The sequence below is a fragment of the Somniosus microcephalus genome, chromosome 3, assembly GCF_052327205.1.
Source record: "Somniosus microcephalus isolate GS21.2 chromosome 3, FLI_Smic_1.0, whole genome shotgun sequence".
NCBI lineage: Eukaryota > Metazoa > Chordata > Chondrichthyes > Squaliformes > Somniosidae > Somniosus > Somniosus microcephalus.
The window spans coordinates 322,369,672-322,384,464 of NC_140989.1; the positions used below are offsets into that span (position 1 = coordinate 322,369,672).

Sequence of the window (14,793 nt, forward strand, 5' to 3'; positions counted from 1 at the left end):
GACGGAAGTGGTGGAAGCGGAGACACTCAATGTTTTCAAGGGGAGACTAGATAGGCACTTGAGGGAAATAAACTTGCAGGTCTACGGGGATAGAGCGGGGGAATGGGACTGACTGGATTGCTCCACAGAGAGCCAGCACGGACTCGATGGGCCAAATGGCCTCCTTCTGTGCCGTTATGACTCTATGACAAAACTGGCTACGCCTCCAACTCTCAAATGTGAGTATCTGCCAATTGCACTTGTTCGGGGGGGTCTCTTAATATTGCAACCAGATTTGCAGGCGCAGCAGGAAATAAACTCATTTTTCTGGTCTTTTAAATGCAATTTTAAAAATATATATCTTCACCTGAGACCTACTCTGTATTTTCTATTTCTTTTAATGCATCAGTATAAATCACATTAAAAATTAAAAAGCTTCCCCGATTGCAGGTTCTTATACAAGCTGCGCCCGATGTGCATAGACTAGGCTTATATTTCCTTGAGTATCGAAGATTAAAGGCTGAACTAATTGAGGTGTTGAGATGAGTAAAGGATATGATAGGGTAGATAGAGAGAAACTATTTCCTCTGGTCGAGCCCAGTTAGTTACCTTAAAATATCCAGCTTTGGTCCATCTGCAGTGTACTTGAATTTAAACTGGTAAGACTCAATTATGCTCTGTAGGTAGACATGGGATTAAGTCTAGTTAGTTATCTTTAATTTGTACCCATAGACAAAAATTAAAATTGTATTATATAAACATTTTCACAAAGTATAAATGCTTACATTTGGATCCTCGGGATCTCTATGAACCTAAAAATTCAAATTCACAAAATTTGTACTGTACAGAGACCATATTCTCCTTAAAAATAGTTAAATATTTAAATAATCACTACAGCTACAAGATACATATATGCACAGAATATATAAATGTCAAGAATATTAAATAATCAATGAGGAGTGACCAATTTCCATTCAATAATCAAGCCTTTTTTCCCCCTCTAGCCCATGTATGACTTGAACTGTTATGGATTCTCCCTTTCGTATTTTATTATCTTTCCTCACTCCTGAAGACAGCAACTTATACTGGGGTGCAGTTTGACAGGCACTGGTAACCTTTCGATACCTTGCCCAAGTGGCCATTCTTCATGGATGAGCTGAGACAATGGCCCCGATTATTTGCAGGGCCGTGCGTTTGGAGCCGGAGGGAGGAGTTTTGGACGGGTAACCCGGAAGCACGGGGTTCCCGAACGTCCTGCAGGTTTTTACCGCAGGACATCTTTTACATTTTTTGTCCACGTTTCCCACCCAACAGCCAGACTGATTGGCAGGCTTTCCTGTGCCTTGGAGGGACTTTGTACTTACAACCTGAAAAAATGGCCTACAATTGCAATGTATTTTATGCAGTTGCAATTTTAGGAGTTAAGGGTTAGTCATATGTACAACTCCCCCAATGACATGAATATTTAGAAACTGGACAACTTGTTGACACAATAAAAGTAGACAGTAGTGCAGTACTGAATATCCCACTAAATGTTGCTAGCACTTCTTTTCTTTTAAATTAAATACTCTACACTATTTACAAATAAAAACAGAAATTTCTGGAAATAAGCGTTAGGTTCGTCAGCATCTGTAAAGAAAAAAAAGAGAAAGAACTTTCAATTATATATAGTGCCTTTCATGACATTAGGATGCCCCAAAGCACTTTACGGCCTATGAATTACTTTTTTTTAAACTGTAGTCACTGTTGTTTTGTAGGCAAACACGGCAGCCAATTTGTGCACAGCAAGGTCTCACAAACAGCAATGAAATAAATGACTATACAATGTGCTATTGATGGTGTTGGTTCAAGGATGAGTATTGGCCAGGATACTAGGAAGACTCCCCTGCTCTTCTTTGAATAGTGCCATGGGATCTTTTATTTCTACATGGGAGAGCAGACGGGACCTTGGGTTGACGTCTCATCTGAAAGATTTATTAATATTTTGAACGGACTACACACAAAACTTTAAACCAACTTTTCTCTTTACAGTTACTGACAAACCTGCCGTGCATTTCCAACCTTTTCTATTTGCACTTCATTTTCCAACATGTACATCTTTTTAATTTTCATCCTTATTTAGAAATGCTTTTATTAGTAGTTTCAGGAGTGTAATGTCATTACTGTATCAACTTTCATCCACTTTGTCTCTTTGGACCTAATACTAGACTCCAGAATATTGGTCTTAGAAATCGGAATTAATTCCTAGTTTCAAAAATCTTAAGTCTAACAGTGAACATGTAAATTTTTGAAATGTACTTACTCCCAGAATAATTGTTCGCAGCTATCAATAAAAGAAACACAGAAAAGCTTGAAATGTTTTGCTTTTAAACAATCTAAGGAATACGTAATTACTGTGTATGTAAATTTAAGACATTCAAATTAACCTTTATGATCTGATGAAATAGACATAATAAAATATAACTTTATATTTGTTACTGACACCCTTCAAAAAAAATAAAGATTTTGTGTACTTAAAATAACTGGAACACACAAGCTCCAAAGTTATAAAATGAAACATTGAAAGATAAATTTGTATTTGACACAAAATGGACTTACAAATCTTTTCTCCAATGCATCGAAGCATCCCATCATCCTGGAAAAAAGAACAACGAAATAACTGTATTCAGCAAAGTGAGTAAGGATGGTTTGTAAAATTTGAATATTTCAGATCAACATTTCACATAATATAGAAAGTTTTCCTCCTGGCTCTTTCAATAAATTCTGCACAAAACATCATTGAGATCCAATACATTTATTTCACAGAATGACAATGTCTTACAACGAATCTAACTCTTTCCACAATTGAGCTTAACACTAAACAAGTGATTGAAACGAAGAAAGACCATTTAGCTAATCTTCGCTTATCACTGTAATTCTCCGCTCCACTCCCATTCTGACCTCTCGGTCCTCGGCCTCCTACACTGTTCTAATGAAGCTCAACAGAAGCTCAAAAAACAGCACCTCATTTTTCAATTAGGCATTTTACAGCCTTCCGGATTCAACATTGAGTTCAACAATTCAGATCATAACCACTGCTCCGATTTTTTCGGACAGCAGTTGCTGATAATGATTCTGCTTTTATCACTTTCAGCTCCTCTAGACCCATCTTTTGTTTCTTTTCTTGTCCCATTACCACCCCCTTTTGCCTTGCACTACCACCCCTTTTGTCATTTAATCTCTCCTGCCTTCCACCCTATCACAGGCCTTCCCTTTTGTTCTTTCCTCCCTATCCCCGTTTCCCTGCCTCTGCACTTGCTTAAAGCCTGTTACATCTCTAACATTTTCCAGTTCTGATGAAAGGTCATCAACCTGAAATGTTAACTCTGTTTCTCGCTCCACAGATGCTGCCTGACCTGCTGAGAATTTCCAACATTTTCTGTTTTTATTTCAGATTTCCAGCATCCGCAGTATTTTGCTTTTGTGTTGTTGCAGCTAATCTAGTGGTTTTTTAAAAATCATTTAATTATGCATTTTATCATTACGTTGTCTGTAAGATAAGGTGTACTTACCATTTTACTACTTTAGATGCTCCAGGAAACCGACTGTCTTCACGCAGAATTTTTACACACATGCCTGAGAAATTATGAAGTTATATTTATCAAAATGTTACCATTTAAAAAATTCCAGAAGGTGCTGGTTATATAATTATCTGAACCACAGAACGCAAATATAATGAATGATGGCTTTTCTATTTGCTGCATCCAGTTAGGACCAAAGGCCATGGGCCCGAATTTTGCGGTGGATAATGATGGCGAACTATCAGCATTTGCCGTCATTACCCCTCCGAAACTGACCGCAGTTTCAGGATTTAGCGCACGCGCAACTAAATGCGAAAATCCTGAAGTTGCGGTTCAGTCATTCACTGCTCCGGCACAGGCTGCGCTGTCATAGCCGGCAATTAGTGAAATTAACGAAAACTTGAGCTTTTCCATGTTAATATCGCTGTTAAATATCCCATTAAATGTTAAGACTTGTTGGAATAGGTGTAACTGGAGTTTTAACAGCATAGTGACAGCTAACCAACTGTTCTGGCCCCCCAAAAATAATGTTTATATTTGTGGAATGTCAAATTTCTCCATTATGATAAAAATTATAATTAAAAAAAAAAAAGTTTTTTTTAAATTTCTTTATATTTCAGCTTCTACCTTATCCCCAAGTGAAAGTCCCAATCTTTATTTCGCTCTCTGTAACATTTTTAAAAAGTGAGGATGAAAGCTGTCTTTTATTTCTTGGTTTGTCATCGGGGGGAATTCTTCATTGTGATTGGCTGCTTAGACAGCGTGATGACATCACTGCTGCATCTTTTTTAAATTTGTTCCTGGGATGTGGGGGTTGTTAGCAAGGCCAGCATTTATTGCCCATCCCTAGTTGCCCTTGAGAAGTTGGTGGTGAGCTGCCTTCTTGAACCGCTGCAGCCCGTGTGGTGAAGGTACTCCCATTGTGCTGTTAGGGAGGGAGTTCCAGGATTTTGACCCGGTATCGATGAAGGAATGGTGATATAATTCCTACTCAGGATGGTGTGTGACTTGGGGGGGGTACTTGGCAGTGATGGTGTTCCCATGCGCCTGGAATCCCCTATTCAGAGTGCTGCAATCAATTACACGCCGAGAAACCACAAGTTTTCTCCACAGAAATCGCAAGATCTCTGTGGGCAGCTTTTTTCGAGGTCAGCGGCAAGCACCTTTGCTTCGCTGCTGACCGCAAATTACGGGTCATTGAAATCGTCATGGTATAAATAAATCTTTGTAATTCACACTAGTCAATTAGCCAGCCACTATGCCAAGGTAAGTTAATTACTGACCACTAACTACAACAGCAACTTGCATTTATATTGCGCTTTAACATAAGAAATAGTCTTCAAAGAGGCGTAATCAGACAAAAACGGATGCCGGGCCAAAGAAGGAGCTATTAGGATTGATGACCAAAAACTTAGTTGAAGAGGTGGGTTTTCAGGAGGGTCTTAAAGGAGAAGAGGGCAGTGGAGTAGTGGAGGGGTTTAGAGAGGAAATGCCAGAACGTAGGGCCTAAGCGGATGAAGGAACAGCCATCAATGGTGGGGTGAAGGGAGGGGGGATGCAAAATAAGCCTGAATTAAACCATCCCTCCTCGTCCTTCTTGACTTGTCTGCAGCCTTTGACACGGTTGACCACTCCATCCTTCTCCAATGCCTCTCTACCGTCATCCAGCTGGGTGGGACTGTACTCGCCTGGTTCCATTCTTATCTATCTAATCGTAACCAGAGAATCACCTGCAATGGCTTCTCTTCCCGCTCCTGCATCGTTACCTCTGGTGTCCCCCAAGGATCTATCCTTGGCCCCCTCCTATTTCTTATCTACATGTTGCCCCTTGGCGACATCATCCGAAAACACAGCGTCAGTTTCTACATGTACGCTGACAACACCCAGCTCTACCTCACTACTTCTTCTCTCGACCCCTCCACGGTGTCTAAATTGTCAGACTGCTTGTCCAACACACAGTTCTGGATGAGCAAAAATTTTCTCCAATTAAATATTGGGAAAACCGAAGCCATTGTTTTCGGTCCCCGCCACGAACTCTGTTCCCTAGCCACTGACTCCATCCCTCTCCCTAACATCTGTCTGAGGCTGAACCACACTGTTCGCAACCTTGGTGTCATATTTGACCTGGAAATGAGCTTCCGACCACAAATCCGCAGCATAAAGACTGCCTACTTCCACCTTCATAACATCACCTGTCTCCGCCCTTGCCTCAGCTCATCCGCTGCTGAAACCCTCATCCATGCCTTTGTTACCTCTAGACTTGACTATTCCATCGCACTCCTGGCTGGCCTCCCACATTCTACCCTACATAAACTTGAGGTCATCCAAAACTCAGCTGCTCGTGTCCTAACTCGCACCAAGTCCCGTTCGCCCATCACCCCTGTGCTCGCTGACCTACATTGGCTCCCGGTTAAGCAGCGCCTCAATTTCAAAATTCTCATCCTTGTTTTCAAATACCTCCATGGCCTCGCACCTTCCTATTTCTGTAATCTCCTTCAGCCCCACAACCCACCAAGATATCTGCGCTCCTCTAATTCTGCCCTCTTGAGGATCTCTGATTATAATCGCTCAACCTTTGGTGGCCCTTCCTTCTGTTGCCTAGGCCCTAAGCTCTGGAATTCCCTGCCTAAACCTGTCCGCCTCGCTACCTCTTTCCTCCTTTAAGACGCTCCTTTAAACCTACCTCTTTGACCAAGCTTTTGGTCACCTGCCCTAATTTATCCTTATGTGGATCAGTGCCAAATGTTTTGTCTTAAAATACTGCTGTGCAGCGCCTTGGAACGTTTTACTACGTTAAAGGTGCTATATAAATACAAGTTATTGTTGTTGTTGAATTGCAGGAACGAAAGAGTTCTGGGAGGTGCTGTAGGGTTGGAGGCAGCTACAAAAATATGGAGGTGCAAGGGCATGAAGGGATTTCAGCCCAAGGATGAGAATTTTAAATTTGATCCACTGGGGGACCGGGAGTCAATGTAGGTCTGCAAAGCTAGCAGTGATGGGTGAGCAGGACTTGATGCGGAATAGGTTACGGGCAGCAGAGTTTTAGATGAATTGAAGTTTACAGAGCACGGAGAATGGGAGGCTGGCTATGGAAGCACTGAAATAGTTGAGTCTGGATTAGTTTGCCCTTGATCTGCACCTGATGCTATTAGAAGAAATCTGAGTGCAAAGCCTTCTGACATTCATTTGAATGAAAATAACATTGTTGCACTCTCTTCAGGTGCAGTCATAAAGCCACAGAGGTATTGTGGGTGCCATACTATATACAGGAAACTTTTGTTTATCCGGAGGTTAAATGTCCGGAAAGCTCTATCTACCGGCAAAATTCAGGAGTCAGTTCAGATAATTTTTTTTCTTTTCGGTGCTTCTTTTCTCCAGTCCTGGCTCTGCAAGCATCTCTGTAGCTAAGCAACAGCTTCAGCTAGACGCTTGCAAGCTGCGCCGACTGTTTTGAAGCTGTTGCTAAGCAACAAGGTTTGTTGCTTCACACGGAGCTCTGAGCTCCGTATGTTTTAACATTAGCGCTGGTTTCTACGGCAGTTTTGATCTAACGGCACCAGCTCAGTCCCGTCGGTGCCGGATACCAGAAAGTTTCCTGTAGTAGCAAAAAAGAGCAAAGGAATAGTACCTTTTTTCTGCAATGCATCCACTTTTCAACTGCAATGCACCCATTTTTCGTCTGCAATACACCCATTTTTCAGGGGCCATTTGGGAGCAGGGCAGAGAAAAATTGGCCTTACCACAGGAAGTGCCATGAAATCAGTGATAAATTAATTTAAATCGTCTAAAGAAGAATGTTACATAAATATTGCAAACTAAACAGGACACGTCAACTGAGTAATTTAACAGTAATTTGGATTGATCCCGATCCAATGGCTTGAAAAATATCCATTGGGAACTTTGTGGAAACTTAACCCATTAAGCAAAAATCACTTGAATAAATAATATCTGTTGAATAAAATTATTTTATGGGGCAAATAAAACCGTTGTCTGTACAACCACAACACTGTTTCGGTGTGACTTCTCAGGGATAACTAAACTTTATGTTAAACCAGTAATGTGTTTACCTTCCAAGTATCGTGTTCTATAGGCATCTTCGGGAAATATCCCACGCAGATATGTAATGCATGATACTCCCACAGCCATCATTCTCTTAATGAATACAAGGGATTGGTGTTGTGTTGTTACGTCATTGGGAAATATTGCACTCCACTAGCAAAAGAACAAACATCAGTGGAAAAAGAGAGTAAACCATTTGGGAACCATTCCACTTATGAGAAAGACCTCACAAACCTCTTCTTCACAAATAGAATAAATTAGGCATTCCGCTTTTAGCTTTATATTTACAATAACACAGAAATGTTGCTCCTTCTTGGACATAAGGAGATCAGAGTAACCGAAAGTTGGAGCAAAACACATCTCTGATGGGTTTCTTTTCCTTCAGAAGAGCGATAGTAAATTTCAAAGGATGGGTTGGCGGGGGGGGGGGGGCATGCTTTCCCGCCTTCAGTTTGAGTATCCTAGGATACCCCCAGAAATCCTGCTAGGTACATCGCTATAAGGCTCAGTGGTATCAACATCTGCAGAAAGCAGGCATAGATGCCTTTCTGGGCCACATCAAGTAGGGATCGAACAGCAATCGATTGCCATTTGATTCTGGGCCGACTATCAAATATCTTTATGGATCCACCCAGTTTTAGGCCAACTGGTCTGGAGCTATCTTGGCCTTACATTCAGAGATTCCAACTGCTCTTCTGGGTGGGAAGTTCTATTGTGTTGCTATTGGCACAGGCGCTCGCCCTTCTCTGGCAAGGTGTCATGCCGGAATTTCTGCACCACACTATTTCTGGTGGTGCAATGGTGCCAGTGGAATTTCAACCCTTTACATATCTATAATAATACAATATCTATCAATATATTTTTCAAAACATTATTAAAATGTTGCATGCTTGAGGTGGAACCGAAAACTCACAGGCAAATTCCAATATGCAAAGTTCCTTGACAAAACAATTAAACTCTGTGATCTGTGACTCAGTTTGCTTAACAATTAGACTTTACAGCCGTAAAAGAGTACAGCTCCATCTTACCAGAGAACATAGTCTGCATTATATGTATAACACTCCTGTCTTTATAAAATTAATCATCCAACTTAAGAGCTCTGATTTTGTGAGTCAAGGAAAATGGGGTTGTGCTGGCACATGGCACAACTCACTTGTGCAGTTGTGCCAGTAACACAAGGATGGGTCATGCCAAATTTTGTGATAGGCTACTACCACAGGAAAAGTTTGGCCAAAGAGCTTGGCCTTTAGCACACTTGCTGGGGATCATTAAATCGAGTGAGGCAGCAGCTGTTAAAGGCTGCAGCTCACCATAAAAAAAGTTGTGTTGGTGCAGAAACATGGACTTGTTCTTCACAATGGCACAACTGAACACGGGGGCAACACTGGTCCCTTTGATGTGGCAAAGTTTCAGGGGCTGCTGCCAGAGATATGCCTCTTTGCACTGAAATTATATGGTCAAGGGACCATTATTAAGAAGATTTAACAATCTGTACCTGCCGCAGGGCCTTGCAAATTTAGAGCTTTTGTGGGCAAAGCCATCCTCAATCTATAAATTATAATCTATTATTAAAAATCTTGCACAGTGTACGCACTTCATCTTCATAAACATTACTTCTTGTTGTCATGATTTATTGTCAACATTTACAATGTTAAATGGTATGTTGTAGGTGTCTCCACACTACTACGAAAATACTGCGGTTGAAACTGACTGTTAAACAAACGTGGTTTAATGTACTGAAACAGTTACAAACAAAAACGCAGGAGAAACTCCACACAGGTCTGTACACTAGCTGGATCCACGAGGACTGACAGAAACGCCCTACCCCCCTGACATCATCACGTTTCCCGCCGTTGGGAACGTCATGTGACCCGCGTGATGATGTCATCGCGTCAGATCGCGATTTTATCGATCCCGCGCTGTTTGAACAGAGCAAACACTTAAAGATAACAACTATGGTTAAAGACAATTATAAACGTTACTGCAAGAGTCTCTTGATGGCTTTGCCACATACGCCCCCCCAAAATTGTCTTTAACGAGGAACGTCAATCGCAGAGGAGGTCGGACAAGCCTGTTTGACCGACTCCTTAATTCCCGGAGAGGAAAACACTGAGCGGGTGGCGAGCTGGCAGGTAGCACGGTGCGGGTAGGTGCAGCGGTAGCCAGCAGCCGGCCCCGGCGCAGAGGCTGAGCAGGTTCGACTGGCTGTTCGAGGTCCAGGTGCGCAGGCTTGAGGTGATCGACGGAGATGTAATCCAGCTTGCCCCCGAAGTCGATCACGAAACTCTTGTCCCCGGCCTGTAGAACCTGGAACGGACCCGCATATGGAGGTACGAGCGGGGTGCGATGGGCGTCTTGGCGTACAAAGACGAATTTAGCCTTTGACAGCTCCACGGGGACGTTGGAGGAAGGCAAACCATGCTGCGAGGTTGGAACTGGTCTGAAGCACTGAGCCGCGTCCCGGTGGGCCTCTCGCTGACCGGCTGCAGACCACAGCCACGTAGGTGACGGCAGGAATTCGCCCGGAACCCGAAGTGGCTGGCCGTAAACCATTTCCGCGGCAGAAGATTGTAAATCCTCCTTCGGCGCTGTGCGCAGTCCCAGCATAACCCACGGCAGTTTATCGACCCATGCTGCATCCAGAAGGCTGGCCCTGAGCGACGCCTTCAATGAACGGTGGAACCACTCGCACAACCCGTTCGCCTGCGGGTGGTAGGCCGTAGTGCAATGGAGTTTAGTGTCCAATGCGGTGGCCACCGCATTCCATAGTTCCGACAAGAATTGCGGCCCGCGGTCGGACGAAATATCCGCCGGAACAGCGAAACGGGCTACCTATGATGAAATGAAGGCTCGAGCGACATCCGCAGAGGTGGTAGACGTCAGGGGAACCGCCTCTGGCCACCTCGTGGTGCGATCCACCATCGTCAGAAGGTGTGTAAAACCACGGGACGGTGGAAGTGGACCCACCAGGTCGACGTGAACGTGGTCGAACCGCCGCTCTGGTACCTCAAAGGTGGCCAGAGGGGCCCTGACGTGCCGTTGCACCTTGGCCCGCTGACAAACCACACAAGTGTTCGCCCAGTCGCGGACGTCTTTGCGTATCCCTCTCCATACGAATTTGGAGACCAGCAGCTTCTGCGACACACGCACCCCGGGATGCAACAGACCGTGAATGGTGTCGAAAACGTCTCGTCGGAACAATCGGACGTGGATCACCCAAGGAGACGTCGCAGAGGAGAGTGGTACCCGCCGAATGGAACGGTACATCTCTCGGCTGAAGGCTGGCGGGGTCAAAACGGAAAGCTTGCGTCTCCGGGTCGGCAGCCTGGTCAGCAGCCATTCTCGCATAATCAATGCCTAATTGAACAGCCTGGACGGCGGCACGGGAGAGGCAATCCGCTATGACATTGTCCTTGCCGGCCACGTGCCGGACGTCGGTGGTAAACTCGGAAATGTATGTCTGCTGCTGAGCCGACCACGGTTCGGCAGTCTTGGCCATCGTGAACGTCAGCGGTTTGTGGTCGACAAACACAATGAAGCGGCGCCCTTCGAGGAGGAATCGGAAGTGGCGGATGGCCAAAAACAAAGCTAACAGCTCTCAGTCAAAGGTACTGTACCGGCGTTCGTGCCACCGCAGCTGAAAAATGCCAGTGGCTGCCACGCGCCGTCGACCCATTGCTCCTGGAAGGCCCCGACGGCATAGTCCGACGCGTCCGTCGTGAGGGCGATAGTAGCTCCTGGCCGGGGATGTGCCAACATCGTCGTGTTCGCGGTCTTCGTATCGCCGAAGGCGCGAACCATGTCTTGCGACCAACCCACGGGCTCCTCTCCCGTCTTGCCCCCGAGGGCCTCGTAGAGCGGCCGCATGAGTTGTGCGGCCCTGGGGACGAACCGATGGTAAAAATGAACCATCCCCAGGAACTCCTGTAAGGCCTTCACGGATTGCGGCTTCGGGAAAGCCGTGATCGCCTCCACCTTAGCTCGAAGCGGCATTGCTCCCTCGGAAGTTATGCGGTGGCCTAAAATCGAGTTGCGACAGGCCGAAACGGCATTTGGCTGGGTTTACAATGAGGCCATGCTGCTGAAGACGACGAAAAAGAACACGGAGATGCTTGAGGTGTTCCTCCTTTGTGGTGCTGGCAATCAGAATGTCATCCAAGTAGACGAACAAAAAATCGAGATCCCGCAGAACCGAATCTATAAAGGCGCTGGAATGCCTGCGCCACGTTTTTAAGCCCAAAGGGCATGCGGAGGAACCCAAACAGTCCAAAAGGGGTGATGACGGCCGTCTTTTGAACATCCTGGGAATGCACTGGCACCTGATGGTACCCACGGACGAGGTCGACCTTAGAGAAGATTGACTTCCCTGCCAAATGCGCGGAGAAGTCCTGGATGTGCGGGACGGGGTTGCGGTCGGGTGTCGTTATATCATTGAGGCGACGATAGTCGCCACAGGGCCGCCATCCCCCGCCCGGCTTGAGGACGATGTGGAGCGGCGAAGACCAGGGACTACTGGACCGGCGAATAATCCCCATCCTCTCCATCGCGGCGAACTCCGCCTTTGCCGCCGCAAGCTTGCTGGGCTCTAAACGTCACACCCTGGCGTAGACGGGAGAGCCCGTCGTCGAAATGTGGTGCTCCACCCGATGCTTGGCGGTCGAAGCTGAAAAGGTGGGCCCCCGAGAAGGTGGGAGAAGTCGTCGGGAGGTGGCTGAGCGCAGGAGACCGAGTGCGGCGCGGCCGTGCTGCGCGCACATGAAATACCGTCGAGCGTGGCGGCGTGAACGAGGCGACGATTCTTCACATCCACCAACAGGCCGTTGGCGCCGAAAAAGTCGGCACCCAAGAGAAACTGCGAAATTTGAGCGGTGACGAAATCCCAGCTAAAACGTTGGCCACCGAAACAGACTTGTACCCGCCGGTTCCCAAAAGTGCGAATCGCACCCCCGTTGGCAGCTTGGAGGGGAAAACCCCGTCTGCCGGACTGAAGGTCGAGGACCGAGGCGGGAAGTATGCTGCACTGTGCCCCCATGTCGCACAAAAAACGACGGCCCGAGATGGAGTCGATTAAATACAGAAGATTCCCGGAATCGCTGATCGCCATCGTGGCCGTGGGGCACGCCCCGGTTCCGGTGTTCTTGACTCGCGGCAGTCTGTTTGACGGTTTGGGCGCGAAACTGCAAGGCCGGCGGCAGCAGCGGGCTTTCAGGCCAAAACGAGCGTGGTAATAACAGTAACCGGTCGTTGGAGGCGTCAAGGCGGGGCCCTTCGGGGCTGGGCGTTGCGCAATGGCGCAGTATTGCTGTCAGACCGCGTATATTTTATCTGCCTCTTCGGCGAGCGCGATGCAATCCCCGGTGTCCGACCTGGCGTGGGCTGCTTGGACCTGTTCAGGAAGCTGACTAAGAAACAGCTCGCGAAACAGGAAACATTGGGGTTAGCATGGGGCTCATTAGTTCCGAGGGTTTGGAGTCGCCTAACCCGGGTAGTGTAAGTAGACGGCGAGCGCGCTCCGCCTTTGTAAGGCCAAATATCTGCAGCAGCCGTGTCTTGATGGCGACATACTTGTCAGCGGTCGGGGGGTTCTCCAGAAGGCTGATGATCCTCGACGCCATCGAGCTGTCGAGGGCGGAGACCACGTACAAATATCGGAGCTGGTCCTGCACGATTATAGCGGAGCTCAAATTGTGCCTCAGCCTGCACAAACCAGGAGGCCGCCTGTTGTTCCCAGAATTGGGGGAGCTTCAAAGCCACTGCGTTGGCTTCCATCACTGGCCTGCGTTCCGTGTCCACCGTGAAAAACGTTCGCGAAGTTTCGGGGTCACCAATGTAGGTGTCTTCACACTACTACGAAAATACTGCGGTTGAAACTGACAGTTAAACAAATGTGGTTTAATGTACTGAAACAGTTACAAACAAAAGAACGCAGGAGAAACTCCACACAGGTCTGTACACTAGCTGGATCCACAAGGACTGACAGAAACGCCCTACCCCCCTGATGTCATCACGCTTCCCGCCGTTGGGAATGTCACGTGACCCGCGTGATGACATCATCGCGTCAGATTGCGATTTTATCGATCCCGCACTGTTTGAACAGAGGTAACAACTATGGTTAAAGACAATTATAAACGTTACTGCAAGAGTCTCTTGATGGCTTTGCCACAATGTAAACATTTGTTGAGAAGAATTCCTATTTGCCTGTCATGGTGTAGGCTTCCCAACAGTGGTAGCTCTGTGGTGCGAGATGCCCACGTCTCTCCACTGTTTTGGTTTGCCTCCCACCTATTGGTCACACAAATCAACTGTTAAAATCTTCTATATTCCTCCTCTGTTGCCCACACAACTGACGACCTGAAAGGAATATGAACTGTAAGTATTCAAACTTGACCGCTGCTTATACAGTTTAGCCAAAGAAAGTTACCTAAAGAAATGGTTTGGCTTTGGCCTCCACTCCTGGCTCTGTGAGAGGGCCAGAGGAAGGTGGGATTGTGACGTGGAAATACACTCGGGGGACCGTGTCTGTGAACAGATAATACAGCAAGCTTGAGGGGTAGAGTTCCATTGAGCTGCAGATACAGCCAGCTGTGGCGATTACTGATGGGGCAGAGTCTGGTAGTATTGGGAATTTGTTGGTATAGGAACATAGGAACAGGAGTAAGCCATTCAGCCCATTGAACCTGTTCGCCATTCAATGAGATCATGGCTGATCTGTATCCGAATTCCATCTACCCACCTTGGTTCCATATACCTTAATATCCTTGGCTAGCAAAAATCTATCGCTCTCAGATATAAAATGATTCATTGAGCTAGCATTTACTGCTTTTTGTGGGCTAGAGTTCCACACTTCCACCACTCTTTCCATGAAGAAGTGTTTCTTAACTTGTCTCCTGAATGGTCTGGCTCTGATTTTAAGGTTATGCCCCCTTGTCCTAGACTCCCCCATTAGCTGAAAAAATTTCTATCTATCCTATCAATTCCTTTCAAAATCCTAAAAACCTTAATCAAATCACCCCTTAACCTTCTATATTCCAGGGAATACAAGCCTAGTAAATGTAATCTCTCTTTATAATCTAACCCGTGGCGTTTTTACAAGAAAAATGACCCTTAATCCTCATAAATGGTTCAGAAGAGAGTCTTTAACTGAATGTGTAATCATAATGAAGAGTGCGGGGCTTGCCATGATCAGGTGGAATCC

General features: G+C 46.1%; 1 protein-coding gene across 3 annotated transcripts in view; it reads right to left on the reverse strand.

The window, feature by feature from the left end:
- Positions 1-14,793, reverse strand: part of zte38 (zebrafish testis-expressed 38) — a 41,529-nt gene that overhangs the window by 20,016 nt on the left and 6,720 nt on the right. For 2 of the 3 annotated variants that reach the window (XM_085983068.1, XM_085983067.1), the window contains exons 3-8: positions 7,607-7,751; positions 3,531-3,594; positions 2,578-2,614; positions 2,282-2,302; positions 765-791; positions 589-656 (exon numbers count right to left, since the gene is read on the reverse strand). In XM_085983068.1, coding sequence (XP_085839194.1) covers positions 589-656; positions 765-791; positions 2,282-2,302; positions 2,578-2,614; positions 3,531-3,594; positions 7,607-7,751 — 362 coding nt within the window. The remainder of the gene's footprint in view (positions 1-588; positions 657-764; positions 792-2,281; positions 2,303-2,577; positions 2,615-3,530; positions 3,595-7,606; positions 7,752-14,793) is intronic. The other variant, XM_085983069.1, reaches the window with a different exon arrangement.